This window comes from Bos indicus x Bos taurus, chromosome 16 (assembly GCF_003369695.1).
Source record: "Bos indicus x Bos taurus breed Angus x Brahman F1 hybrid chromosome 16, Bos_hybrid_MaternalHap_v2.0, whole genome shotgun sequence".
NCBI classification, from domain to species: Eukaryota; Metazoa; Chordata; class Mammalia; order Artiodactyla; family Bovidae; genus Bos; species Bos indicus x Bos taurus.
In genome coordinates, this window is record NC_040091.1 from 41,471,778 (window position 1) to 41,499,284 (window position 27,507).

A 27,507-nucleotide genomic window follows, 5' to 3' on the forward strand; every position below is an offset into this window, starting at 1 on the left:
CCTGAAGTATTAGGAGGAACTAGGAAGGTGCTTTGGAGAAGGCAATGGCACCCCACTCCAGTACTCTTGCCTGGAAAATCCCATGGATGGAGGAGCCTGGTAGGCTGCAGTCCATGAGGTGCTAAGAGTCGGACACGACTGAGTGACTTCACTTTCACTTTTCACTTTCATGCATTGGAGAAGGAAATGGCAACCCACTCCAGTGTTCTTGCCTGGAGAATTCCAGGGACGGCAGAGCCTGGTGGGCTGCCGTCTATGGGGTCACACAGAGTCAGACACGACTGAAGTGACTTAGCAGCAGCAGTAGCAGCAGGAAGGTGCTTGACTTCCCTGGTGGCTCAGACAGTAAAGAGTCTCCCTGCAATGAAGGAGACCTGGGTTCAATCCCTGGGTTGGGAAGATTCTGTGGAGAAGGAAATGGCAACCCACTCCAGTATTCTTGCATGGAAAATCCTATGAATGGAGAAGCCTGGTAGGCTACAGTGCATGGGGTCGCAAAGAGTCAGACACAACAGAGTGACTAACACTTTCATGAAGATGCTGGAAGGAGAGGAGGAGCATCCAGGCAGAGAGAACAGCATGTGCAAAGCCTGGACCATCAGGAACTGAAAGAAGATTGGTTTGGCTGAAGCCCGAAATGCAAAGAGGAGGCAATGACATGCAATGGAAACAGGGAAAGTATCAGTGAGGTCCAAAAGGACTGTGAATCTGTAGAAAGAATCAACTTTATTATGAATGCAATGAACAATGCTTCCACCAGCTGTTGCTGCAATAATGTTGTGTAACAAATCTCCCCAATCTCTGTGGCTTAAAACAATCATTAACTGATGTCAGCTGAGAGATGGGTGAGCCATGCCAGGGTCATGTGGGCTTGGCTCCAAGCTACTGTTGGGTCAAGTCTGCTCCATGTGTCTCTCAACCTACTGGGCATGCTCATCCCATGGAAAGGCAGAAGCGCAGAGGGCAAGTCCCCTTGGACCGGCATGCTTCAAGCCTTTGCTTGCTTGACTCTTGCCGACATCCCAGTGGATAATGCAAGTCACATGGCCAGACCCAACATCAGTGGGACAAGAAGGTGTATTCCACCCATAGTCTGAGAGAAACAAACTGGAGAGGGAATAGTTCATATTTATTGAAGTGCTTTGATACTCCAAGCACATAAATGCTATCCTGAGTTGGGAGAACTCTGTTCTAATGACAATGAAAATGATGGTGGTTTAGCAGCTATCGCTATGCACAAACCCTTGCATGTATTACCCCATTTAAAGACAACAATCATGCATGGTAGATATTATTTGTCTATTTAATGGGTGAGCAAACAGGCCAAAATAGAGGAAGGGACTTGCTCTAATTCACATAGTTAATGGAGGCAGAATGAGGATACTAATCCCAATTTCTAGAACGCCACACCAGGGGGGTCACAGAGCCCAACTGTGCGCTCTTTCTATTACCCAGCGCTGCTCCCTTCCAGTCATTCCCTTTTCCGGCTCAACTACAAGGAGGTGCGGGAGCAGCGTCAAACAGTGCCACACTCCTGAGCACTCCAGGGGCTCTGGAACGTCACTAGAGGGGCTGATGGCCCACATCTCTACTCAGAGAAGGTAGCAGGGAGCCTGCTGTTACCCCCCTCCTGGATCCTGGCAGTGTCTGGGTTCAGAGAACTTCAGGTGAAGTTTATTGATGTCTTCTCTGGGAGGGGCACTCCTTTCTTCTTTCCTCACTGCTCTCCACCCTCCTGAGTGCATCCTCTGCTCCGCAGTAAGAATGAGTTTTCTAAGAAGCAAATGAAGACCATGTCTCTCCTTTGCTTAAAAAAAAAAAAAAAAAAAAAAATCCAGGTAATATATTCCTGTAGTCAAAAAATCCAAGAGTGTGAAAAGATTTGTAATAAAAGTCTTCCTCCCTTGTCTGTCTGCCATCTGCCTAGTCCCCACATCCCAATTCCCACAAGTAACCACTGCCTTAGATTTTTTTGTGTGTTTCCTCTAGTTTCTTTATATATATACAAGGAAAATGAGCATTCTTTCTCTCTCCCACCCATTTTTCAAGGTGTTTTACACACATTTTTTGCAACTTTCTTCTCATTTAATAGACCTTCGTGGTTTTTCTCATACTGGCACTTACAAATCTTCCTCATTCTTTGTTTACAGTCACAGAATATCCTATTGTCTGAAAGGACTGATTGTAACTTATTTCATTGGTTACTGAGCTGAGGGACATTGAGGAGCTCCCAGTCTTTGGATATACTGGACAAGGCTTCAGTGAAAACCTTGCCAAGTGTAAGTTTCTCTGCAGGATAAATTCTCAGAAGTGGGACTGCTGAATAAAAGGATCATGCTGGGACTCCCCTGGTGGTCCAGTGGCTAAGACTCCTCGATCCCAAGGCAGGGGACCTGGGTTTGATCCCTGGTCAGGGAGCTAGATCCCATATGCTGCAGTTAAGGGTTCACAGGCCACAGCTAAGACCTAGTGCAGTCAAATTAAAAAAAAAAAAAAAGGATCGTGCCGCTGTGATTTGATAGTTACCGCTAAATTCCCTTCCGCAATGGTAGAGCCAGTTTACACTCCACCCTGGCAACCCACTCCAGTACTCTTGCCTGGAAAATTCCATAGACAGAGGAGCCTGGTGGGCTATAGTCCATGGGGTCACAAAGAGTCTACATGACTGAACAGTCTCAGGCAAATCCATGCAGCCTTGGAGGGCAGGGCTGGGCAAAGACCTCAGGCCCTACACCAGCTTGAGCCCCCCAGGCATGGTGGTCTGTGGACTCACAGCCTCTGCCTTCTGGGCTCATATTTTAAGTCTATTTGGAGTGGATTGCTTTTCACAGGGCTCCTCCGAGCCTTGAATGCCAAAGGCAATAGTATTTTGCCAGCTGGAGTGGGCAGGAATGCCACTCTGAAGTCCTCTGGAAGGCCCAGCAGGAAAAGGGGACTCAGTTCTGCCTGGGCACCTCCCCCTCCTCCCTCCCCTCCTCCCTCCCTCCCCTCCCCTCCCCTCCTTCCTCCCTCCCTCTCCCCCTCCTTCCCTCTCTCCCCTCCCACTCCTCCCCTCCCTTCACTTCCTCCCTCCTCTCCCCCTCTTCCCCTCCCTCCCTCCCCACCTCCCTCCTCTCCCCCTCTTCCCTCCTCCCTCCCTCCCCTCTCCTCCTCCCCTCCTCCCAGTGACTGAGGTTGGTCTGAGAACCGTGTGTAGAGGGCCACTCCACGCCTCCCTCTCGGGTCACTGGGTGGGGTGTGGGTGTGTGACTGAGCTAGAATAGCCAGATGCTCTCTTGACCCAGCCTGTCACCACTTTCCCTGTCTGCAGAAGCTCCAGCCTTGACCCTTAAGATACAATGAATCCGTCCTTTCAGGTCTTAGCATCAGTCTTCGGGAGGCTGTTCTGTGGCTCAAGGAGGCCTGTGCTTGGAGGGAACAACCCCTTCAGAGCAGGGGAAATGGTCCTCATCCTTTAAACTTCCATGCAGAAGCCACATCCCCAGGGGTCCCTGTCACAAGGCTTGGGGCCCTTTACTGCTCTCCCTCACAGCCCTCTGGTTTGTGGTTATGTATCTGAGGGTTCTTTTACTAAAGAGATTTTCCCTACCTCAACTGCAATGTCCATGGAGTCAGATCTGGATTTGTTTTTGTGTTTCCTTGGATCACCGAGGTCTGGAACAGTGCGTGACACATAGTAAGTGTTCAGTTAATCATTGTTGAACAGACAACAGCTCCAATGTGCAGCCTCCTGCTCATTGGATGTGAACAATGAGGAGACAGGGGAGGCTCAGAGGAGAAGATGGGCGGAGGATGGGCCCTGGGGCAGATTGACTTAAGGAGACTCAAATCCGGCAGCATAGAAGTAGGAGGAGACAGAGCCTTGGATGTCATGCTGTCCCCTCCTCACTTTCCAGAGGATTGAAACTGTGCAGTGACTTGCTCCAGGTCACCTTGGCTGGAGCCCAGACTCCAACGCTGAACTCTCAGTCTGGTGCTCTTTCCTCTCAGAGAAGCAAGCAGGTGGACAAACGTGAAGGAGGGAGGACCCTGGCTGCCCAGCTGGCCTGGGGCTGGCTGCTTCTGCAAATCAAATCTGTTTGCAGGTGAGGTTGTATTAGAGAGAGGGCATGTACTCAGGAGCTGTTCGCCCTAGGCGGGAATTCCAGCTCTATAACTCACAAGCTGTGTGACCTCAGGCTAGTTACTTCATGTCTCTGGGGTTAATTTTTTTTGGGGGGGGCTACATAGGATCTTAGTTGCAGTATAAGGATATTTTAGGGCTTCCTGATTGGTGCTAGAGGTAAAGAACCCACCTCCCAATGCAGGAGTTTGATCCCTGGGTTGGGAAAATCCCTAGAGGAGGGCATGGCAACCCGTTCCAGTATTCTTGCCTGGAGAATCCCATGGAGAGAAGAGCCTGGTGGGTTACAGTCCATGGGGTTGCAAAGAGTCAGGCATGACTGAAGAAACTTAGCACATATGCACGCATGGGATCTTCAGTTGTGGCATGTGGGATATAGCTCTCTGACCAGAGAGTGAACCCAGGCCCCCTGCATTGGGAACACAGAGTCTTAGCCACTGGACCACCAGGGAAGTCCCTAGGGTTTGGTTCTTTCTTCGCAGTGAAATGGGACAAAGACATTCCCTTCTGAGGAATGCTGCAAGAACTCCTGAGAGTGAACCGATAGGGCCTGGGACGTGGCCAGCACTTTAAAGCACTGGCTCCCATCGATTTCCTGGCTTCCAAGGGAAGGAGAGAGAAGCAGGGGCTCAGGGAACCTTTGTAAGTGACAGGGGTCCCTCTCCACGGGATCCCCTCAGGCCCTCTGCCCCTACTCGGCCCGCTGAATGCCTGCACATCCTCGCAGATCCCAGACTAACTGCTGTGCCCGATCTAATGAAGGGCATCTCATTAGTGCTCAGCAAAAGCTCATTAAGACCGTGAGCTGTGCGTTAGCGGGTGAAGGAAGGTCAAGGTCCTTTTCACGGGAGTTACTGCCTCTGGGACTCTGTGGAGCCAATATTTGCAAACAAGATGAGGGGGGAATTATTTGTAGCCAAGTAGGCAGTGAAGGAGAGAAGGCAATGGCAAGGCAATGGCAACCCACTCCAATACTCTTGCCTGGAGGATCCCAGGGACAGAGGAGCCTAGTGGGCTGCCATCTATGGGGTCGTACAGAGTCGGACACAACTGAAGCGACTTAGCAGCAGCAGCAGCAGGCAGCAAAGGGTGTAGCCAAGTTTCCCCAGAGCTCACACATAGTCACCAGCATCCTTCCCCTTGTGCGTTTCCCAGGTGACTGATGGTAAAGAATCTGCCTGCCAATGCAGGAGACGCCGGATTGATCCCTGGGTCAGGAAGATCCTCTGGAGGAGGAAATGGCAACCCACTCCAATATTCTTGCCTGGAGAGTTCCATGGACAGAAGAGCCTGGTGGGCTGCAGTTCATGGGGTTGCCAAGAGTCGGACACGACTGAATGACTGAGCACATATCCTTCCCCCAGCCCTGCCCCAGCCCTGCCCCAAGGAGAGAGAGAAGTACTGACCCAGAGCTGGACAGGGCAGTTGCCATGCTGGCCTGAGGAACCAGGACATATTATGAGGAGATAAAGAACACCATCCACAGAGAGTGGACCCAGCAGGGAAGCAGAGACGGGCAGGGACCCAGGCAGCCTGGCCGTGCACTGTCACTGCCTCCTCTGGGGCTCACAGTGTTCATCTGTAAAATGGGAACTCGCTCCAAGGAGCACTGTGAGGGTCATGAGAGAGTTGTATTGATGTAGAGGAGCCCTAGTCACCTGTTGGAGGGAGGTGACAGCAACACCAGGGCCTGGCCTCCTTCACCCTTGTCCTGCCTGCCTGACACCCCCAGAGCACTCTGTAAAGATGAAGACCAAGTGGAAGGAAGAGGAGCTGTTTCTTAAAAGCAAGGAAATGGGCTTAGTGAGGGTTTCCTGACAAATGGGCATGACCTGGACTGCATCCAAATGATATGCAAATGACCATACCTCCAAGTTAATACTAGGTTATTGGGAAGGTCTCAGGACAAGGACTTGGAGATGGCAGTCTTTTCTCTGAGCACCTTCTGGGACGTCTTGTCAACTTGCCAGCTCCCTCGGTGCCCCACCCCCTCCCACCTGGTCTTTTCCTATAAGTTTGCCTTTTCCTTCCTTCCTGTTGTTGGAAGATGTCCAACTCTGCAGTTGTGACCTTCTGCCCTCTAACTCACCCCCTACAAGTGCTGCTGGAGCCCTGGCTGACCTGCCTAAATCCTTGACCAGCTCCTTCAGCCACAGTGCTCTCTGCCAGGCCTCTGATGGCTCAGGTTTCAGACAGGCTGATGGGGAAATTCTTAGGGGTGAAGTATTGTACAAATTGAAGGGTTTCCATCCAGATTCTCTAAGAAGCCACTTGATAAGAGTGCCCCTGTGCCATCATCACCCTTTGTTACAATTCCCTGAGAGGCTGCACACCCTCAGGGATGAGCACACACTCTGGGACAGGCTGTGTGTGTGTGTTACTCAGTCATGTCCGACTCTTTGCGACTCCATGGACTGTAGCCCGCCAGGCTTCTCTGTCTGTGGGATTCTCCAGGCAAGACTACTGGAGTGGGTAGTCATTCCCTTCTCCAGGGAATCTTCCTGACCCAGGGACTGAACCTGGATCTCCTGCATTGTAGGTGGATTCTTGACTGTCTGAACTACCAGGGACAGGCTGGTTGGGGTCAAACTCTGGCTCTCCCACCAGCAGCTGCCTGACTCAGGCAAGGCAATCTCTCGAGCCTTGGTTTCCCCAGGTGTAAAATGGGTCCAAGCACCCTCTCCCTAAGGTTAACAACTGAGCTGATGCATGTTGAGCCTTGTTATGAGTTGAATTGTGTTCCTCCCAAAAGATATGTTGAGGCTAACCCTGGTCCCCATGAATATGAGCTTGTTTTGTTTTTTAAATATTTTATTTTGGCTGTGCCATGTCTTAGTTGTGGCACATGGGATTTTCAATCTTCGATGCACCATGCAGGTTCTTTAGTTGCGGTGTGTGAACTCCTTAGTTGCAACATGTGGGGTCTAGTTCCACGACCAGGGATTGAACCCCTGCCTTGGGAGTGCAGTCTTAGCCACTGGACCACCAGAGAGGTCCCAGATGTGAGCTTATTTGGAAACAGGATCTTTGCAGGTGACCAAATTAAGATGAGGTCATTAGGATCTGATACAACTGAAGGCAATGTGACCTACACAGAGAGAAGACGGGCAAGTGAAGATGGAGACAGAGACTGGAGTGATGTCTCTACAAGCCAATGAATGCCAAGGATGGCCAGCCACCAGCAGAAAGAACCCAGGAGAGGGGGATGGAGCACAGTCCCCCTCAACCTCCAGAACAACCCTCTCTGTTTACACCTTCCATCAGATTTCCAGCCTCCGGAACTGTGAGAAAATAAACCTCTGTCTTTATAAGCCACCCGGTCTGAAGCACTTTGTTACTAAGACAAACCCTAAGAAGAGCAACTGGTATGCTAAGAGCTATATGTCAGCTTATACCATTAACCCGGTGTTTGGTGTCTGTCTTCACCATGGAGAGTGGGAACCAAAATCTGATGCTCCCTCAGCAAATACTGAGCCTCTGTTGGGTGCCAGGCACGCACTGGTGGTGACAGGTTGTTACAGGTCTATCCTGCATGCCCAGCCTCCCTGTTAATATTTACAGATGACCAGGCGAGCTCACCAGGAAACCATCCACCCACCCTAAGGGGTCAGTCCCAGCTCAGTCTGTGTCCAGCTTCCTAATGCCCTGGGCCAATGTCTGTCCCAAGGAAGAAGGTCACAGCACGGTACTGGGAACGTTGAAGGGGCTAATAAGTGTCCTGGTAGGGAGCCAAATGGGCTCCACTCCTATGGTGCCTTGCCCCAGAGTTCCCCAGCCTGACTCTGGGTTCCCAGAGTACTCTGTGACCCTACCCCAGAGGCTCCTGCCCCTTCCACTCCACCTCCATCTCCTTCCAGGCCCAGCGCCCGCCTCAGCTAGGTTCCCAACGGCACCATGCAAACACTTAGTTATTGCAATTTGAAGAATACAATGGAGCCAGCAATGCTTAAAATGCTCGTGTTAATGGCGGCGGTCTGCAGTTTCATTTCACTTTAATAAGAACCATCTGCTGTGAGCAGGAGGCAGGCACGGCCAGCTCCCCATCCCAGAGGCTGCCCCCTCCCCTAAATTCCACCCACAGAGTCAGGTTGGGGAGGTGGAGGGCTTAAATTTGTGAGGAAGGCTGTGCTGGGGCCCCATGGCTTTCCAGAGAGCAGAGCCCCTTGAGTCTGGGGCCGGGGTTAGGACATGCAGTAACCCAGGCTGGTCCTTCTGTCCTCCCAGGCCAGGACCTAAAGGCCTAGGGAGGCCACAGGACCACCCAGCACTGGCCGCCATAAAACTGTTGGGGAGGGGGGGGCAGGGGGTGTGAGGCCCTGCCCTTGAACCCTCTGTGCTCTTCCTGCAGAGTTCCCGAGGGAGGCCACTCTGGCTGTGCCACTGACCCAGCTACAGGTCAGTTACTTCGCCTTCTGATGCCTTGGTTTTCACATCCATAGAATGGGGGCCCTGTAACAACCACATCAGAAAGTTCTTGTGAGCACTGAGGCAATGTGGAAATTCTGCAGAGGGAAGCCCCCTGCAAAAATCACCTGACTCCCCTGGGAACCAGGTTCAGGAGGAGGGCTGGTCTCTTCCCCTAACAGGGAGAGGCAGGGCAGCTGCCAGTGTCCAGCAGTGGGGAGTGGCAGCCAGCTTCACCACCCAGCAGGGGCTGGCACTGTGATGAAGGCAGTGTGGGTCACACAGGTGGGTGACGTCTGGCCCAGACGTTTGGGAACATAAGGAGTTGTAGCCGAGCTGCGAACAATGTGCCTCTGGGCGCAGAGAACAAGCATCTCGTCCCCCACCTACTGGACCAAAGGTGTGCAAGTCCAGATGTAGTGCCAGGGCTATAGGGAGGTCCCATTGGGCAGGGGGATCTTATAGCCACTCCGGAGGAGCAGAAGGCAGGCGCCCAGCCCCAGGGCCCCCGCCAGGAGCACAGCGCCCAGGGCTTTGAGGAAGGAAGTCCTGGTCCGCGTGAAGGAGCCGGGTGCCATGATGCCGAGCAGGGCTGTGCTGACCGTGAGCGTGTAGAGGATGGAGACGCCTGTGTTGAGGGCGACGATCTTGCCGAACTTGGCAAACGGGGCGATGATGCAGAAGAAGAGGGGCACCGTGGCGATGACTGTGGTGAGGGCGCTGGAGACGATGGCCACGCCCACATGCCGCACGGCCTCCAGCGTCCGCCACTGGCGCTGCGAGTGGGCGTCCTGGGGGTAAGTGAAAGAACGCTGGGGCCCCCCGGAAGGGATCACTCCCTGCCTGGGGCTTGGGATGGGGGGTTGGGCCCTGGGAAACACGCACATGCTGTCCAAGGCCAGCCTTGCCCCTGCAGGGCTCTGATTCCACTTTCATAAATATGTGTGTGTTGGGTGGGGGGAGGGTGAGAGGCGGGTAATAACAGCACCTGCTCCGACGGCTCTGCGGGGACATAAAACCCGCTCCCCTGCAGCAGTGCCCAGCGCTGGGCACAGAGTGGGGGCTGGTTAAACATCCCTATGACAACCAGAACACTGATGATCTGCACGGTCAGTCCTCGAACATGGGAGCCCTGATTGGAACTGATTCCTTCTTTTGACCCAGAGCAGCTAAATGTATAACTGATTTAATTTATGTATTTATAAATGTTTCACACCAAAACAATTCCAAACTGGGGAAAACCAAAAACTTTATGAGACCCAGAGCTGGTTTTGGCACTGAGTACATGGGTATGTCTTCCCTAAGCCACAAGGTCCAGTGAGGGTGGGGTGGCCTCAGGGTCACAACTAGAAGGGCTCAGACCTGCTTCCTGGGCTTGAGAATGAGACTGGGAATCAGGGACTCGAGAAACAGGAAGGGCCCTTGGACAGCGCCTGGCCCAACTCCTCATGCTCACTTAGGGAGACAGAGCTGGGGGAGTGGACCCATCCACGGCCCACAATCATGCTGGGTGCAGCTGCCTAAGAGCTCGAGTCCCCTAGTGTGGAGAACGGCCCTGGAAACGGAGGCTCCTGCAACACATGCTGGATGGGAATCGGACACCATGGTGTCCAGCGACCCTTGGGGGTCTTCATCAGTGGCACTGGGGAGGGAGAAGATATCTTAGGGATGGGTGGGGAAGGTGTGGGGCTCACCTCAGCCTGGTGGGGGGGCAGATTCTCTCCAGCCAACAGGTAGCCCTCAACCAGATGGACGCAGTAATCCACGGAGGAGCCGACAAGAATGGACAGGGAGATCGCCTCCACGGCGCCCATCTCCCAGCCGCTCCAGTACATGATGGTCACCACGAGGCACACGATGCCTGCAGGGGGCGGCGGGGAGGTAGCTTGGACCTGGCCCCACCCATACAGCCCTGGAAGGGGGCTGGGCAAATTCAGAGGGTCTCTGGGGAAGGCGATGAAGTCTACGGTAGATCCCTCAACTCTGGTGACTGGCGAGATGAGGAGGGACAGGGCCTGAGAGGGCTGAGGGGGCCTGAAAGAGGTGACAGGGGGCAGCAACACATCCCTGGGCTGAGACCTGCCACCTGGTGCCACCTGCCTCCTCTTGGGGAGTGCACGGCCCTAGGAACAATTGTCACAGAGGCTCTTTTGGCCTGGGGTGAGGGGTGTATGTGTGTCGGGAAACCTTCACTGAAGAGATGAGACAGTTAAGGGTGGAGAAAAACTTGAGACCGCCAGTGAGACCCCTGCCCGCTCCTGGCCCCCGGCCCACTTACCCAAGATGCTAAGGAGCACAGGCAGCAGGAGTAGCACGTGGGTGGTGAACACGGCCACGGCGGCCACACAGATGAGCAGGGACAGGGCCAGGCCATACAGGGCGCTCTGCACCCCTGCGAGGGAGAAGCAAGGGCCCTCAGCTGGGCTGCCGCACAGGGCACCCACAACCGCCTCACCCTCATGGTTCAGAGGTACAGGGGTCACGCAGATCAGTACCGCCACAGCCAGCTGTGTCCCTCTGGTGACTTTCAGCCACATGCCCTCTCTGAATCCCCATTTCTTCATTTGTAAAAGGGGATAATAACAGTACCTACTCCCTAGGCCTCATTTGGAGTTTAAAGAGATAACACGGGCCAGGCCTCAGCCAGGGTTTGGCATTGAGAAGGCCTCCTAATGACAGATGGCTGCTTACAGCAGTCACTGGTAATGGTAATGACCGCTGGCTATGATGGCCATTACCATGATTACCATTTCTTTTTAAGTGGGCAAACTCAGGATCAGAGGATGTGGCCAGATGCCCCCAGGCAGGAGGGGACCCAAACTCTGGTCTCTAATCGGTGTTGGCGGCCACTGTGTGATTCCAGTTCCTCCAGGGCTCTTGGCCAGAATTGAGAAGACAAGCATGGCTCAGACAGGCCAGGCCGTAGCCTCCCTGGTCTGGGTCACCTGCCACCGCCCGCTGTGCCGGGGCCCTGGGGGAGGGGCTGCCGCTCGCCTATGATCTCCATGAAGATCTGCTTCCAGTGCTCGCAGGTCTGGAAGCCGTGGTGCAGGGCTGAGCCCTCAGGGAGTGTCTTCAGCTGCTGCTGCAGGAAGTTCTCCCAGCGGAGGTAGTCTGAGTAGGTCTGGAAGGAGGACTTGCCCTTGTACGTGGTCTGCGGGGACATGAGCCAGTGAGACGGGTTGGTGGCTGAGGCCTATTATGCTGCCCTGGCGATGGCCGGTCAGCTCTATAACAAATGCAGCTGATCCCTGGACACTTGCAAATGGAGTGTGCTGCATGAGGGGTGAAGGGTGAGCCCATCCAAGACTACCTCCCACCAGCCTCCAGGTGCACGTGTGACTCTCACAGCAGTGGCAGCACGTCCCAAAGCAACTGAAGGCCCTGCCCCATTCCATCCCTGCCCCACTCCAACAGGACCACCTCCAACTCCCAGAGCCCCTGGCTCTGAGTCCCATAGTTGGCCCATGCTGTTTCCTCTGCCCACAGAGCCGGCTTCTGCCCCTCCTTCAAGTAGGGTTCTGTCTCCTCCAGGAAGCCTTCCTTGATGCCCCAAGACAGGCATCCTCTGGGCTCTTTAAGCCCTTGATGCTTTCCCATCATTGTTCTCATCACTGTCTGGCAAGCTGCCCCCACCTTCTCCTGGCTGGACTGTGAGTCTGGGAGGGCAGGTGGCCTATCTGGTTCACAGTGCCCAGCTCTGGAACTTTCATGTATATTACTTCATTGATCCAATTCTGCCCTCCCTGAGCACAAACCGATTCACAATGTCTGTGTGCAGGTGTGTGTCTGAGTGCTGGTGGGGTGGGAAGTGATGTCCTGTCATGTGGAGGGACCTAAGCAGGGATTCTTCAAACTGTCTGTGGCTTCAGCCTTAAAAAGGAAGGAAATTTGGACACAGGCTACAGCACAGATGAACCTGAAGAGTATTATGCTAAGTGGAATGAACCAATCATAAAAAGCCAGTGCTGTGTGAGGGATGAGAGTGGTCAAATCCATGGGGAAAGAAACAGAGTGGTGGCTGGAAGGGGCCCCTGGGGAGTCTACATTTATCGGGAACAGTTTCACTTTTGCAAGGTGAAAGATTTTAGAGATGGACGTTAGTGACATTTGCATCACTGTGCATATGCTTAATATTACTGAACTATACACTTACATTGGAGAAGGAAATGGCAACCCACTCCAGTGTTCTTGCCTGGAGAATCCCAGGGACGGGGGAGCCTGGTGGGCTGCCGTCTATGGGGTCGCACAGAGTCAGACACAACTGAAGTGATTTAGCAGCAGCAGTGGCGGCAGCAGCAGCATACACTTACAAATGGTTAAGAGGGCCATATGATGTATATTTTACTGCAATTTAAAAAAACTACTTGGGGCTTTGAGTGGCTTCTGCATTAGTCTGGGGCCCCTTAAAGGCTTGGAGGGGCTCTGGGTCTTCCTTCCTGTGGCTGGAGGTGAGGCTGTACATGCACTGAGGGGAACAGGTGGTGGGACGGAAAGCAGGGCAGGGGCCAGAGAACAAAAATTGCCGGCTTGTCACCTTGTCATATTCTTCTCGTTCCCTGATGCCTTCACGTATGAGATAGACCCTAGCTTCCTGATGACTGCCAGCGGGTGGGCAGGGAACTGAAACCTTAATCTTTAGAGGAGGAGCAGGAGGCTGGAGGGGACGACTGTCCCGCTCAAGGACAAAGAGCACAGCAAGATCAGAGCCAGGGCTGGACCTTGGGGCTCAGCATGGGGCAAGACTCATAGCATGCCAGGTGCCAGGGCCAGGCCTGATGCCCAGGTTGGGATGTGCATGTGTGTGTACAGGTGGGTATACATGGGTGTGTGTATATGGGTGCTTCCTTGGTGGAGCCCAGGGAGCATCAGGGATGAGAGAGAGGAAGCAGTGGGGTGTGGGGATGGCTGGTCCCCTGGCTTCCATCTCTCCTGGGGGGACCCAGCACAGGGGCTCTGTGGCCCAGAACCTGGCCCCTCCCAGTGGCAGAGGGGAACATCTTGAACTGTCACCTACCCCCAAGGAATGATGTGAACCCTGAGCCTTTGGGGAAGAAGGGAGGTAAGAGCTGCCTGGCGCTCTGTGTGGCAGAAAGGCCCAGCCTGGTGGTCAGACAGCCTGGTTTTGCACTTGATGCTGGCACTCATGAATCCCGTGACCTTGGGCAAGCAATTTCATCCCTCTTGGCCTCAGTCTCCCCTCTAAGGAGAACCCTCTCTGCTCTGCTCTGGGACGGGGGCTAGAGATCAGTGGTGACACTGCACTCTGTTAGGTTGGCATGCTGCCCCGTGCCCAGTTGGTCCACCCAGGGCTCACCGACTCGAAGGCCATGGAGATCCACTGCACGCGGCCGTCTTTGACGCCTACGGCCCCATGTGACAGCTGCCCTGGGAGCAGGTGGGGTTCGGGCAGCTCCTTGCACTCGGGGTGCAGCATGTGCAGGAAGGAGGAGATGCTGTAGCCTGCAGGGATGGCGGAGAGGGGGTTGGGGTGGGGACCCGGGATGGGAGCATCTCTTCCCCCATCCCACCCACCCATGTGTACCTACCCATCTGAGTGTGTACACACCAGGGGCACACGCTTTCCCCCCAACCTAGTTTAAAAAACGTCTGAAACTACTAGCAATGTCACTGGGAAACCTACAATACCCATTTGCCATTGGGGCAGAAACTGAAATCCTGTGCCTTCTCAGAACCCACCTGCCAGCGCAGGAGACATAAGAAACGAGGGTTCAATCCCTGGGTCGGGAAGGTCCCCTGGAGGAGGAAATGGCAACCCACCCCAGTATTCTTGCCTGGGAAATCCCATAGACAGAGGAGTCTGGTGAGCTACAGTCCATGGGTTGCAAAGAGTCAGACATGACTGAAGTGACTTAGCATGCAGCACATGCATGCCTTTTCAGGAAGAACCCTAGTCTGACCCAGGTTTCTACTGAGGGGTTGGCCCCAGGCCTCACCCCCAATTTTGGGAAAGCTCCTCCCACAGGTGTGCCCCGCACACTTCACACCTCCCCAGGCCTGTGGACTCTCTGCCAGTTCATCCTCAGGGATGAGACTACTCTTATCTGGAAGGTTTACATAGCTCCCACCCCCGCGTGGACACACACACACACACACACACACACACACACAGACGAGAGTCCACAGACACCCCAACTCCAGGCATGTGTGTCCTGGGGGCTGTCCCCACCTTGGACCTCACACCCACCTGAGGGCAGGCACTGGGCCCCGCCCGGCTTCACCAACTCCGAGTTCCCCGCTATGGCCTTGCAGAGGCGACACAGGTGCCCAATTTCTTTGAAGAGGTCAAAGCTGCTGTCATAGATGACGCTGCCCTTTCCCAAGGAGACACAAGCCAGTGCAGCTGCTCAGTGAGTCAGGGACTCAGTCCTGGCCCCACCCTGGGGAGGAGCCTCCGGCAGCTCCTGCAACCATCCTGGCCAGCACTCAAACCCTCTGCCTGGTTGCCCACGGTCCTGCCTGAGTCTGCTCTGCCCCACCCCCAGCAGCTCCTCTGCTCCCATCACTGCCCACCCCCACGGACCCCCTCAGTCTCCCTTCCTTAATTTTACTCACAGCATGCTCACCTGGGCCCTTGCTTTCCCCTCTCCCTCCGCATAGCTGACTCCCACCCCTGCCCTCCATCACCTGCTTCCTCTTCTCCCCACCTCCCCGTCCCTCTTCTGAACCCCTGCGGACTCATGGTCCAGACTGGATACAACTCCTCTGATTCCACCTGGCTCTCAAATTACTTAGTGTCTGACACCCTGTATACCCGGCTGGCTGAATTCCCGAGGCAGAGGTTACGACCAACGAGACCTACATCCACAGTCCTTTCAACCACATCTCAGCCCCCATCACGTGCCAGGCACAGACCAAGTCACACCTCTCTCTGTCAGATCCTTTCTCCTCCAGCGCCCAAGAGCCCCGCACCAGCACAAACATGTACAAAGAGGAAGACTACTCCAGGCGAGGGCACCCTGGCTGAGGCACACAACAAGGGCTATGGGCATGGGGTGGGGGAGAGGCCCCCTGCAGGAGGACAGGGAGGGTTTACCCACCTGTTGCCCTCCCCTCTGTTCCACCCCTAGTGATGCAGGGCAGCTGGCTTGGTCCCAGATTCCTGGGTGATTCTAAAAGCTCGACCCTGCTCCATCCTCAAGAGAAATGATGCCCCAGGGGTCCGGGGAGGTCCTGTCTGGGCTGGGTGAGCGGTCAAGGAGCTAAGGGTGGGGGTGGGGAGCTGGGCTGGTGGTCCCTGCACTGGTAGCTGTTCATCAGCCTGCTGTGGCGGGGCCCTCTGGCAGCTGTCCAGCGTGGGTGCACGCACCGGGTCTCCGATGACGTGGTTGTCCACCTGCCGTGTGCGGTTGATGCCAATGATGCCAAAGACCACAAAGACCATGGCCCCCGTGTCCACCAGTGGCCGCACTGCTGGCTTCCCACAGCCCGTGTTTATGCAGGGGTTGAAGCCGAAGGTGGCGGAGAGGCGGGCCTTGGGTGCTGCAGAGGGAGGCACAGCTATACAGAAAGGCCAGGCCCAGCCTCCCGAGGCCCCACAGCAGCCTCCCTGCACATACCTTTCTCGCTGGGCACGTAGAAGAACCCTTTGGTCGGCCCATCGGGGCTGGAGCTGAGCAAGCAGCCGGGAGGTGCCACACACACACGCCCGTGGAAAGGGGGCTTGTGGGACTGGGCAAAATACAACTTCCTGTGGAGGCAAAGGAGGCCGGGACTGAGGATGGGAGGGCCAGGAGGGCTAGGAGGGGTTGGGAAGGAGAGGCAAAGGCGTGCAGAGGCCAGAAGAACAACCCAGGGATCAAACCAGCATCTCTGACGTCTCCTGCATTGGCAGGTTCTTTACCACTAACGCCACCTGGGAAGCCCTCCAGGGGTGCAAGAATTCTGAATGACCTCAGGGCCAGCCTTGGGGTCTGCCCAGAAGCCCCCAGCCCCACCTTAAACTGAACAGTTACAGAACTCAAGATTCTGTTTGAAGAAAGGATTCCACGGTCAGCTTATTTACCACTGGACTTGATGTAGCTCTGGGATTCCTTGGTGGCTCAATGGTAAAGAATCTGCATGTAATGCAGGAGACCTGGGTTCGATCTTTGGGTTGGAAAGATCCCCTGGAGAAGGGAATGGCAACTCATTCCAGTATTATTTTCCTGGAGAATTCCATGGACAGGGGAGCCTGGCTGGCTACAGGGAAGTCCATGGGGCCACAAAGAGTCAGACACGACTGAGCGACTAACACTTTCTTGATGTAGTTCCAGGTGCTTTATAGAATGCTCTAAGCTCATCCAGGCAGCATGACCCCAGTGGCTATTGTGTATCTGCAGAGGGAGCATAGCCCTAGAGGGCAGGCAGAAGGACCCCACCTCCTGAGCCAGGTGGGCCAAGCTGGAATGGCCCAGTGAGCCCATCTTGGTCAACCCCCGGCCCCAAGCTGAGTCCAGCCTCATGTGGGTGCTCGCTGCCCCAAGGCCAGGCCCTGCCAAACAGACCATGGTCCCTGGTGGCAGAAGCGCAGGCCCTGCACTGCCGTTATCTGGACTGCGATGGCAGTGGGCTCTTCCTTTCGGAGCACGTATTGTAATTTGTAATGACATTGCGCTTGACTTGCTAGCTGTTGTCTCCTGCTAGTCAGCCCGAGGGCAGGAGTCACATCTGTCTTGTTTACCATCCCCAGCACTAGCCACATGCCGGCCCACTGTCAGTGCTCAAGGTTTATTAAATGAATGAATGGATGAGAGAGTAAGGCCCTCAGCGAACATAGCCTCAGTGGTCAGAACAGGGGGAGGAACCTGGGAAAAGATGCCCCCAGCTGGCTCGGAGACCCCTCAAGGCACAGCACACAGTTGCTCATTAAGTATTTGGGGACAGTGACTTCATGCCAGGCGCTAGGCAGGGCATGTGTATACAGTAGATAAGGACAACAGACACGGGCTCTCTCCTGTCACCTTACAGTCTCAGGGGGTGTTAGCTGCTCAGTCATGTCTGACTCTGCCACTCCATGGAATATAGCCCGCCAGCCTCCTCTGTCCATGGGATTTCCCAGGCAAGAATACTGGAGTGGGTTGCTTGCCCTCCTCCAGAGGATCTTCCTGACCCAGGGATCAAACCTGGGTCTCCTGCATTGCAGGCAGATTCTTTAGGGAGGAGCAACACTAAATAAATAACCTCTGAATTAACTGTATGCACTGAGAGTGTGGATAGAGCCTTGGAGAGGTAGGCAGCGTGTACTCATTCTTTCCTTCACTCATTTACCCAGCAAGCGTTTCCTGAGCACCTGCTGCGTGCCAGGCTCTGGACCAGGTGAGGGGATACGGCAGGAGGCCTACATTCTCCTGAGCAAAGACAGGTAACGAACCAGCTGTCAGTATGCTTCCAGGAGGTGATGGGAACCAGAAAGAGAGCAGCTGGGTGATGTATGGGGAGAGATGGGGTGTGGCTGTTTCAGCTGTGGGAGGGCGGTCTGGTCAGAGACAGCCGTGGGTGGGGAGTATCTGGGTAAGGACCTAAATCTTGAGGAGTCAATCATGGACTTCCCTTGTGGTCCCGTGGTTCTGGAGGAGCTGGGGAAGAGCACCATAGGTCCAGGGAACAGCAAATGCAGGAGCTCTGAGCTGGGAACTGCCTGGTGTGCCAAGGGGCAGGCAGACAGCATCTCTCACAGAGCCACTCAGAGGATAAGGGGCAGATAGGGGAGAGAACTGTGGGCCTGGCATCTTGGTGTTCCCCCATGCCCAGCTCTGGGGGGAAGACTGTCTAAGCACACATGTGGAAATAGGTAGGGGTTTCTTTTTAAAAGAATTTTTTTTTTTTAATGTGGACCACTTTTTAAAGTCTTTATTGACTTTGTTACAATATTGCTTCTGTTTTTGGTTTTGGTTTTATGCCCCTGAGGCATGTAGGATTGTAGCTTCACTGACTAGGGATTGAACTTGGTCTCCCTGCACTGGCAGGCGAAGTCTTAACCACCAGACCAACAGGGAAGTCCCTGGACAGCGGCCTGCGGACATCCCTGGTGGGAGGGGCAAACGAGTGGGAACCGGCTCGTCTGCAAGGCTCTGTTACCGGGTGTGCTGCTGCTCCTTGGCGGCCACGTAGAAGCTGAAGTCAAGCTTCCAGCCCCGTTTGGTGTCGCAGGCCAAGGTCGTCACCATCCACTTGCGGGAGGGGCTCGCCGCCTGGAGCAGCCCTACTGTAGACATACAAGCGGTCAGCTTCTTGGTGAAGTTACCAAAAGGCGCTCTATACACCTAAGCAGTGGATTGACAGAGACAAGACAGGTGACTCCGGGAGGCTGCCTCTGCCTGGGCTGGGCCTCAGGCTGGGTCCCCTCCCTCCTGGGAGACCTCCCCACCCCCTGCCCCTGTTCCAGCCCCCAGAGTCAGGGGAAGAGCTCTGGGCAGAACCCAGGAGGCTTGGGTTCGAGTTTAAAGGTGAGGCAAACCCTTCCCTCTCTCTCTCTGAGCCTCAGTCCTTCTTCAACTGAGGATTTACTCCAAGCCAGCCCTGAGCTGGGCTGTGAATACAACACTGAACCAGATGGGCTTGGTCCCTGCCCTCCTAGAGCCACGAGTGACGATGGCTTCAGATTCTTTTAAGGGCTTAGACTTAAACATTAGCATGATAAGACCCAGGAGGAATGGGGCAGTAGAAGAGGAGGGTGAACTGAGATTTCCAGGACATGACCCAGGGAGGAGGTGACATTATGTTAAGAAACCTGAACGGGGAGCCAGTCGTGCTTTAAGCTGGAAGGCAGGCTCTCCAGGCAGTGGGAATCACCTTGTAAACATTAGTGTAAAGGTCAGAGCCAGGGAATACCTCACACACTCCATCTTTCAAACGGAAATACAAACCCTGATCAGATTGACATGAGTTGACATGGGTAACTGTCACCCTGGAGGTGTAACATGTTAAAGAAACACCAATGATGTTTGAGAGGAAAAAATCAGAGGCCTGGGTTGGCCCTGGGAGACCCTTTTCTGGGGGTGTTAGAACAGAGGCTGAAAACGACAGTCTAACTCATGGCTCCGGTTTACCGAGTGCTTACTACATTCCAGGTGTTACAGAACTCACAGGCCTTGTCTCAAGTACCTCCAGCAACCCAGGGTGGTACCTTTCATACCCCCATTACATAGATGAGGAAGCTGAGGCTCAGAGAGATGAAGTAATCTTCCCAAAGACACACAGGTTATAAATGGCACAGCCAGAACTCGAACCCAGGCCTGGCTGACTCAGCAGCCCTGCTTTCACCACTCTGCAGGTCCCTGCTGTGGGCCTGGCTGATGGCAGGAGAGGGTCCTCATTTGCCTGGAGCAGGTCCATCCTTGCAGACCCTGCCCCTACCCCGACGTGGCCAGTGCCCACCAATGCAGCACTAAGGGCCCCTTCCCTGGTCGTGGCAGCTCACTGCATGAGAGCCCAGGCTCACCTGGAAGGAGGGCACCTCCCCGTCCCCAAGGGACACGGTCTGCCAAGGGGCAGGCAGGCTGGCATTGAGGGAGAACCTGTAGACAGTCGGGCGGCCTTTGTTCTTCACCTTGGAGACGTACACGGTGCCTGGGGAGTCTAGGGACAAAGGAGGGGTGGAGGAGGGGGGACGATCACCTCGGCTAGCATCCCCTGATCCTGCAGCAGCCCAGCCTCTGCTCCGCTGGCTGAGGAGCTGAGCCTGATCTCGGGCTCATCTCCAAGTGTTGGCTCTGTTCCTGTATACTGGACCGAGCCCACCGCAGTGGTGGAGGGGCAGGTGGTGGTGGTGAACACAGGGATGGCGCAGTGACATAGATGGAGGGCAGGTGGTGGTGGACACTGGATGGGAGGTGGCAGGTGTGGAGGAAGTGACAGTGCAGGTGGAAGCCATGGTAAAGATGTGCCAGTATGGACTAGGGAAGTGGCAGTGATGCCAATGACGGGAGCACAGTGTGAAAGGTGGGGCCACATTGGTGATGACGATGGTGGGCACAGAGGGGGTGATGATGGTTGTGGGGTGACAAGGACATATGGAACTGCCCTGGGGGTTAATTCTGGGGGTTAACTGCGGGGGGTTAATTCCCACATGTATCCCAGCATACCCCCTCTGACGGGAACACCAGAAGGGATAAGCTAGGTTCCAGTGTTCAGGAGGCCCCCTCCCCCAAATCAGGATGGTCCGGCACACAAGGCGGGTTCATGTGGCAGCACAGGCCAGGCTGGGGTGTGGCAGGAGGGGATCGCCTTGTTCTGGCCGAGGAGAGCTGGTGGGATGCTGGGTGAGGGCCTCAAGTTCACTCCCCTACCCCCACCCCCAACCCAACCCTGTTGTTCTTGAAGGAGAATCAAAGAAGGGATTTTATCTGCTCTCCCTGCAAGACCCCCACACCCTTGTACCAGGACATCCTGACACCCCCACCCAGACAGTCCACATTCCCCACTGACCCTGCAGCGTGGCCTCAGGCCGGCTGGCCCAGGACACCCCAGAACCCCGCTTCTTCTTCTCCAGGGACGTCCGGATATTGTTCTGCAGGCTGTGGGGCTTCTCCTGGAACAGACCTACCCCCCGCGTCGTGTCAGGGACAGGAGGGCCTCCCTGGCTGGGCTCGGCTGAGGTTGGGACAGTGACGATCCCAGGGACACAGGCCCTGGAGCCTTTAGAAAAGGGGGTAGTGTCAGGGTGTCTGGGGAAAAGGTTTTTTCTAAAACAAACGTGGGGAGAACTGAAGAAATGCCAAATGCATAAGAATCTTAAGGCAAAAGAAAGGTACCCACCAGTCTTACCCCGAGAAAGACACTCAGAAGCTTTCCCTACTCACCCTCATCTTGCCTCACTTTCCCCCTGTCAAATGGGATGACACTCCCAAGGGTTACCTCTGGAGGGTGGTTGAGGGATCAAAGGGGACGCTGCATCTCATGGGCTTAGCAACGTGTCTGGCTCGTGCTGAATGCTCCATAAATAGGAATAATTAGAAACGGCAGAGATGAGGGGAGACTGCCTGTTTTGCCCCAAGCATTGTAGATGAATTTTTTGTTGGTTTTGTTTTTTTAATGAGCTACATTTTACACTTTCAAAAATGCGATCCTCACAGTAATTCTAGGAGGTGGTTATTATTAACCCCATTTGACAGAGAAGCAAGCAGAGGTTCGAGGAGGTTACATGACCTGTAGGGGAAGTGAGAGGCGGAGGCCAGCAGGACAGGTCCTGTCTGCCCCTACAGCCGAAGCTCTTTTTGCTACAACATGAAGGGCCCCTTTAAGAGGCAGCTCAGAGGCTGAGAGATACAAGGGGCCAGGGGCTGAACTCTGGCTGGGGTCTTGGCCCTTCTCCAGATGTTTCCAGGAACTTTGGGATCATCCCAGGGTCTGTCCATCTGTGAAATGGGAGCAGATGTGGCTTTCGGCCTCCAGGCCCCAAGGGATGGCAGAAGGCCTTGCAGGGGCAGTGAGAATGGAATGAAATTCAATGCCCAGGCAGGTGGGAGTGGCGGAGGGGATGTGGCCAGGTCAGCTCCAATTCAAGAGGGGATCCTCAGGCACCTCCCTAAGCCGCTGTTGATTATCATGCATTCGGCTCATGCAATCACCAAGGGGAAGGCCAGGTTAATCTGAACACCGCCCCAATTACATGAAGGCAATTACAGCAGTCAGCGGGTCTTCCCCCAGGAGCTGGGAGCACTCACCCAAGCGTCTTCTCATTTGGTTTCTAACCACCCGGCAAAGCGGTATGACCTTGAGTCGACTTCCCTCGCCCTACCCTGGACCTCATCAGACTAACTCTAAGACAAGCAGACATCTTTATCTCACCTCTTTGCTCATCCCTGGCACATGCTCCATCACCAAGTCCTGTGGATGTCATCTCCTAAAAACCTCTTGACTTCACTGCACCATCAACCACGCTGGCTCCAGCCCCTACAGTCTCTTGTCAAGATGACTACACCAGCCTCCTACCTGGACTCCCAGCCATGCTCTACGCAGCCCTCCAACCAGACAGCACCTGGTCCCTCTCTGCGTAAAGCCCTCCACTAACTTCCAGTGACAATGACAATGACAATGTAATCCAGACATCACACTGTAGCCCACCAGGCCCATCTGGCTAGCTTTGGCTCATGCAACTACCTCCCTCAAACCTGGTCCTAGTCTTTCCCACCTCTGGTGCTCCCCTCTGCCTAGACCACTTCCCTCCTCTCCCCTCCCAGCCAGGCCAAGTCCTTCCCATTCCACGAGTCTTGGCTTAGATAGTCCCTCCTCCAGGAAGATCTCCATGATGCTGAGCTCCCCAGGCACCCTGCTTTTCATCCACCACAGCTCAGATCTACTATTACATGGCCTCCATAGCAGTGGAGTGAATTCCTGTGCTTGGGAAGCCTGTCCTGCCCACTGTGGCCTCCCCAGCACCAGCACAGCTGGTACCCAGAAGTATTCATTTAATGAAATGTGGAAACACTGAGACTCCCTGGTGGCTCAGATGATAAAGAATCTGCCTAGAGTGTGGAAGACCTGGGTTTGATCCCTGGGTAGGGAAGATTCCCTGGAGAAGGGAATGGCTACCCACTCCAGTATTCTTGCCTGGAGAATCCCATGGACAGAGGAGACTGGTGGGGCTATAGTCCATGGGGGTGCAAAGAGTCGGACGTGACTGAGTGACTAACACTTTTTAGAGGTGGAGTTGATTTCCTAAGTTCACACGGTGATGGGGAGCCTGGCATCTCTAGTCCTGGGGATCTGGACTCCAAAGAGGACACCCCGGCAGGAAACCTCACCTGAACAGGTGATGCAGGAGATGCCCTCGGCGCTCAGGTTGTACTTGAGGTCCAGCAGCACCTGGATGTTGGTATCGGGCCGGAAGAGCAGCGGGGCCCGGCTGGCGGGGCGGAGCCGGCTGGCGAACACCAGGGATAGGACGAGGATGGAGACAAAGAGCCCTGCGAGGAAAGGACACTGCACTAGGCAGGGCTGGGGCCCTGTGGCGGGGGGACACATGCACAGCCGGGGCCTCCAGAGCCCTGGGAAAGAGCTGCTCCTGCTGTGGGGAGGAGGGCAGGTATCCCAAGGGAGTGGGCAGAGGCCCAGCATGCCAGCCTGTGGGTGGGGATCACTCCCTTGAAGGTAGGGGCCAGTTGTCATGCATGTCACCAGGGGTCGGACTTCAAGTTCCAGCTCACATTCCTGGACAAGAAGCAGCCATCATCTTAGAGCCCTGAACAGTCTATAAAGAGCCCGCACATCCATTTGGTCTTACACAGACCTAAATCTTTACAACGATAATAATAATAGCACTTAACTTTCATGGAGCGCTACTGCATGCCTCACACTGGGCTAAATCCTTTACACATACTGTCGTTTCCTTACAACAGCCTTACTAGATTCTCTTCTTCTCCTCAGTCATAAGATAGGAAACTGAGGCACAGACTAACTGCCCCAGTCCAGGTGGCACTGCTAGAACGTGGCAGAGTCAGGATCCCAATTAGCCAAGCCGGTCCAATGGCAGAGCCCAAGCACTGGGCACTCTGCTCTGCTGTCCAGCATGATGACCAGGACGTAGGAGGCGTTCAATAAGCGACAGCTATCGTGAGACTGGCTTTATTCTCTGCAGGGAGGGGGTGAGGCTCCGAGAGAGTGAGCGACCTGAGCCCGGGTATCTGACCTCTAGCTCATCTGTGGGACAAGGGGCGGGCTCCCAAGACCTGCGTGTTCTTTGAGAAAATGGCCGGGGGGAGTCTGTTGTCCACATCTCAGGTGCTGGGAGACACTGCGAGATGGGGGAAGGAGAGTGGAGAGCCCACTTACCCACAATCACCCAACGGCTCTTGACGGCCGACCACAGGACCCAGTGGTGCAGCAGCTCCTGCAGCTGGGCAATGAGCTGCCCCCGGCTGCCCCCGTTGGGAGCTGGCTGCAAGCCCTCGGGGGGCACAGACACCAGGGACACATCTCCCAGCTCCAGCGACACTGCAGGGCAGAGCAGCGGCCCATCAGAGGGCTGGCCCAGAAGTGGGTCAAAGTCCCCCTGGTCCACACCCCCTCCAGGGAAGCTCAGATGCTTGACGGGGATCCTCCCAGTCTCGTCCCACCCCCACCTCACGACCAGATGGTCCTCGCACCAGCTTGTCAAGGTACTTCCCCTGACAGAGGCAGTGCCTGGGTCCCGCAGATTCAGCAGCAGGCCCGCACCCCCTCTCACCTGGCTCCTCCTCCACACTCAGCAGGGGGATGTCATCGTCCAGGTAGGGCATGGGGCCCTGTGCAGGGCCGCCCCCAGCCCGCTCAGGAGCCATGAACACGTCCCCAGGGAAGTGCGGGGAACTCCTGCGGCCACACTTCTGGTTGCAGCTGCGGACAGAGTGGGGGAAGGGTGGGTCCTGGGAGTCCAGGCTGCATGTCCGGGCTACATGTGAACCAGGCATCACGCTGCTACTGACAACCCACAGGACATGCCTCCCAGGCTTTCAGGAGCCTGTGCCTGAATTCTCACCAGTGTCATCTCCCCCAGGGCCCTCGGGTACCACAGTTCCTCTGGGGAGACAAATGGTGACAGTAGTCATCCCTAGGGACAGCAGATGATGGCACGCAGCTGCCCAAGCATCGAGGTGACTGCAGCAGAGGGATCACGCCTGTGCTGTCGAGTGCCTGGGGCCCTGAGACCAGGGGGATGGGGAAGCGGGGCTGGGCTGAGTGTGCAGCTGAGGCCTTAGCTGGAGTGAATGTGGGGGACCAAGGCTCACCCTGGAGACTGGGGGCAAGAACAGTGCACACAGCGAATGTGCCAGGAGTGCTCAGTGCCAGAGACTGAGCTAGAGCTCCTCGTGGATTCTCTTATGAATCCCCACAGGGTTGCAGTACCCATTACAGAACAGAAAACTGAGGTGCAGAAAGGTTAAGTTACATGTCCAAAGGCCCACAGTTTCCAGGCAAGGAGGCTGAGGCTGCATCCCCTACCCTAGACTGGGGGAAGGGACAGGGTGGGCTTAGTTGGTATCTCTGTAGAAATTAGGGAAAAGGAGGCTTTTACCCAAGTCACTTTGCTTCTATGTCACAAAACTGTCATAGAAACAGTCAAACCTGAATGGCCACAGTGCAGATGACTGTGCCTCAGCTAGAGGGCTCTTGTGCAGTGCCCAACCTGAACCACCATACATGGAGATCCTGAAGCAAAGGTATGCGTGGGAGAGCTAAGGAATCCTTCCCAGACCTTAATCTGAGCTCCCTGCTGGCCTCTCATCTCCTTCCTGCCCCTCGTCTCACCATGGTCAAGGGGACACTGTCATGGACCCCTGACAGTCCTGCATTTGCATGCCCTGCACCAAGGCCAGACCCTCTATCATTCCCTAGTACTCCCAACCCAGACAGCCACTCAGGCCGGATTCCATTTGACCAATGTGCCCCCTGCCTTAACCCTGCTGGCTTGGCCCACAAGACCCCAAGCCCTCTACCTTCAGCTGCAGCAGCTCTGTACTGATCCAATCAACTTTGCACCTGGCTCACTGGGTCTAAATACGGTTCCTCTCTCAAGATGAGAACCCAGAGGACATTTAACATGGTGGCTAAGAGCATGGGATCCAGAGTCAGATTACGGGGATCTAAATTTCCGCTCTGCTGCCTATTAAATGGATAACTTTGAGAAAGCTGCCCAGCGTCTCCAAGCCTTTGCCTCCTTGTCTACAGACATTTTACAAAACGGGTGAAATAAGAGGACCCAGCTCCTAGGGTCCCTGGGGATGGCAGTAAGATCTTGTACAAAAGCACTCTGCCCACTTTCTGGTACACAGTAGGTGATCAAATGTAACTATTAGACAGGAGTACACAGAAGTGCTAGCATAGGACGGGGCACACAGAAGGTGCTCAGTAGTGAATCACCAGGCTTCTGGGAGACAGGATGGTGTGCTGAATGGCCCCCCAAGGGTCTGCCATGGCTACTCCGTGAGAGCAGGACACAGTCCCTGTGCCTCCCTCACCCGCCCGGCTCACCTGGCCTGGCAGGCACTCTCCAGCGGTGCCATGTAAAGGCTCCAGATGCCCAGGGCTGCAGGCATGGTGAAGAGCACTGCCAGCCAGCAGCAGGACACGATCAGAGACATGAACAGGCCGAAGTCGTGGACAGCTGGGATCTGGGAATGGAAAGGTGGGGGCGATGGGCGGGGTTCAGGCCTGGAGCCCAAGGAGCCCAGGGACTCTGCAGCACTGGGCCCTGACCACCCCCAGACTGAGGCAGGATGCGAAGGCCGAGGCTGCGGGAATGACGGCACTGGCCTAGGAGGATGTCAGATGGCTGGGCTGGAGCCAGGGGTGTGGCAGAGAGGAAGAGTCCAGCCTCTGGTCGACACTGCAGCCCTCTGCCCAGAACAGTGCCCAGCATAGAGCAAGCGCACCGTAACTCATTACAGGAAGGACAGAGGAAAACACACACTGTCAGAGCAGGGCACACGCTAGCAGAGGGGAACAGAGAGCTGCCACAGGGTGTGCCCCAGGAGTGTCACATGCACCTGCGCAGGGTGTGGCCATCAGAAGGAAGCTGCAGCCAACAAGCACACAGGCCTTCCTTCACTGTCTGTGGAACACTTTCACAAGCATCTCATTCCATTCTCTGATGATCCACACGTGAGGAGAGTGAGGCTCACAGAAGTTAAACAAGCTGCCTAAGGTCACACAGCCAGAAAATGGCAGAGGAGGGATGGAAATCCAGCTCAGCTTGTTTTCTGGGTGTGGTTCTCTAGTAAAGTCTGGAGAATCCCAGAGCATCTAGCGGTTTCTAGACAGGATCCTCAGTCCAGGTCATAAGACCTCTCAGACTCAGACAGGCTCACTGCCTTTCAGGCTCTGCTGGCACCCAGGACCTGGCCTAGGATCCTTCTCTCAAGCCCAGCTCAGACAGGAAGGAGTGTGGGGCCAGCAAGAGGGAAGTGCATGTGAGGGATAACAATGCTGTATGCAGCTGGTGGGTGGAGAGGGCCCTGCACTGGGGTCAGGAGTCATGGGCAGGCTTACCATGTAGCAGC

At 55.1% G+C, this 27,507-nt stretch overlaps 1 protein-coding gene and 1 long non-coding RNA gene across 2 annotated transcripts in view; one reads left to right on the forward strand and one right to left on the reverse strand.

Moving 5' to 3' along the window:
* Positions 1-3,836: 3,836 nt before the first annotated feature.
* Positions 3,837-7,438, forward strand: LOC113906576. The gene is made up of 2 exons (XR_003514928.1): positions 3,837-4,085; positions 7,220-7,438. It is a non-coding gene; the product is annotated as an uncharacterized LOC113906576 (long non-coding RNA).
* Positions 7,439-8,064: 626 nt separating this feature from the next.
* The window catches only part of DISP3 (dispatched RND transporter family member 3), a 58,174-nt gene continuing 38,731 nt past the window's right edge, over positions 8,065-27,507 (reverse strand). The window contains exons 7-21 of the mRNA XM_027564912.1: positions 26,480-26,619; positions 24,696-24,844; positions 24,302-24,463; positions 23,275-23,436; positions 20,957-21,070; positions 19,971-20,107; positions 18,608-18,792; positions 16,108-16,238; positions 15,858-16,030; positions 14,736-14,862; positions 13,845-13,990; positions 11,522-11,681; positions 10,806-10,919; positions 10,222-10,388; positions 8,065-9,318 (exon numbers count right to left, since the gene is read on the reverse strand). Coding sequence (XP_027420713.1) covers positions 8,956-9,318; positions 10,222-10,388; positions 10,806-10,919; positions 11,522-11,681; positions 13,845-13,990; positions 14,736-14,862; positions 15,858-16,030; positions 16,108-16,238; positions 18,608-18,792; positions 19,971-20,107; positions 20,957-21,070; positions 23,275-23,436; positions 24,302-24,463; positions 24,696-24,844; positions 26,480-26,619 — 2,430 coding nt within the window. The 3' untranslated portion in view covers positions 8,065-8,955. The remainder of the gene's footprint in view (positions 9,319-10,221; positions 10,389-10,805; positions 10,920-11,521; positions 11,682-13,844; positions 13,991-14,735; positions 14,863-15,857; positions 16,031-16,107; positions 16,239-18,607; positions 18,793-19,970; positions 20,108-20,956; positions 21,071-23,274; positions 23,437-24,301; positions 24,464-24,695; positions 24,845-26,479; positions 26,620-27,507) is intronic.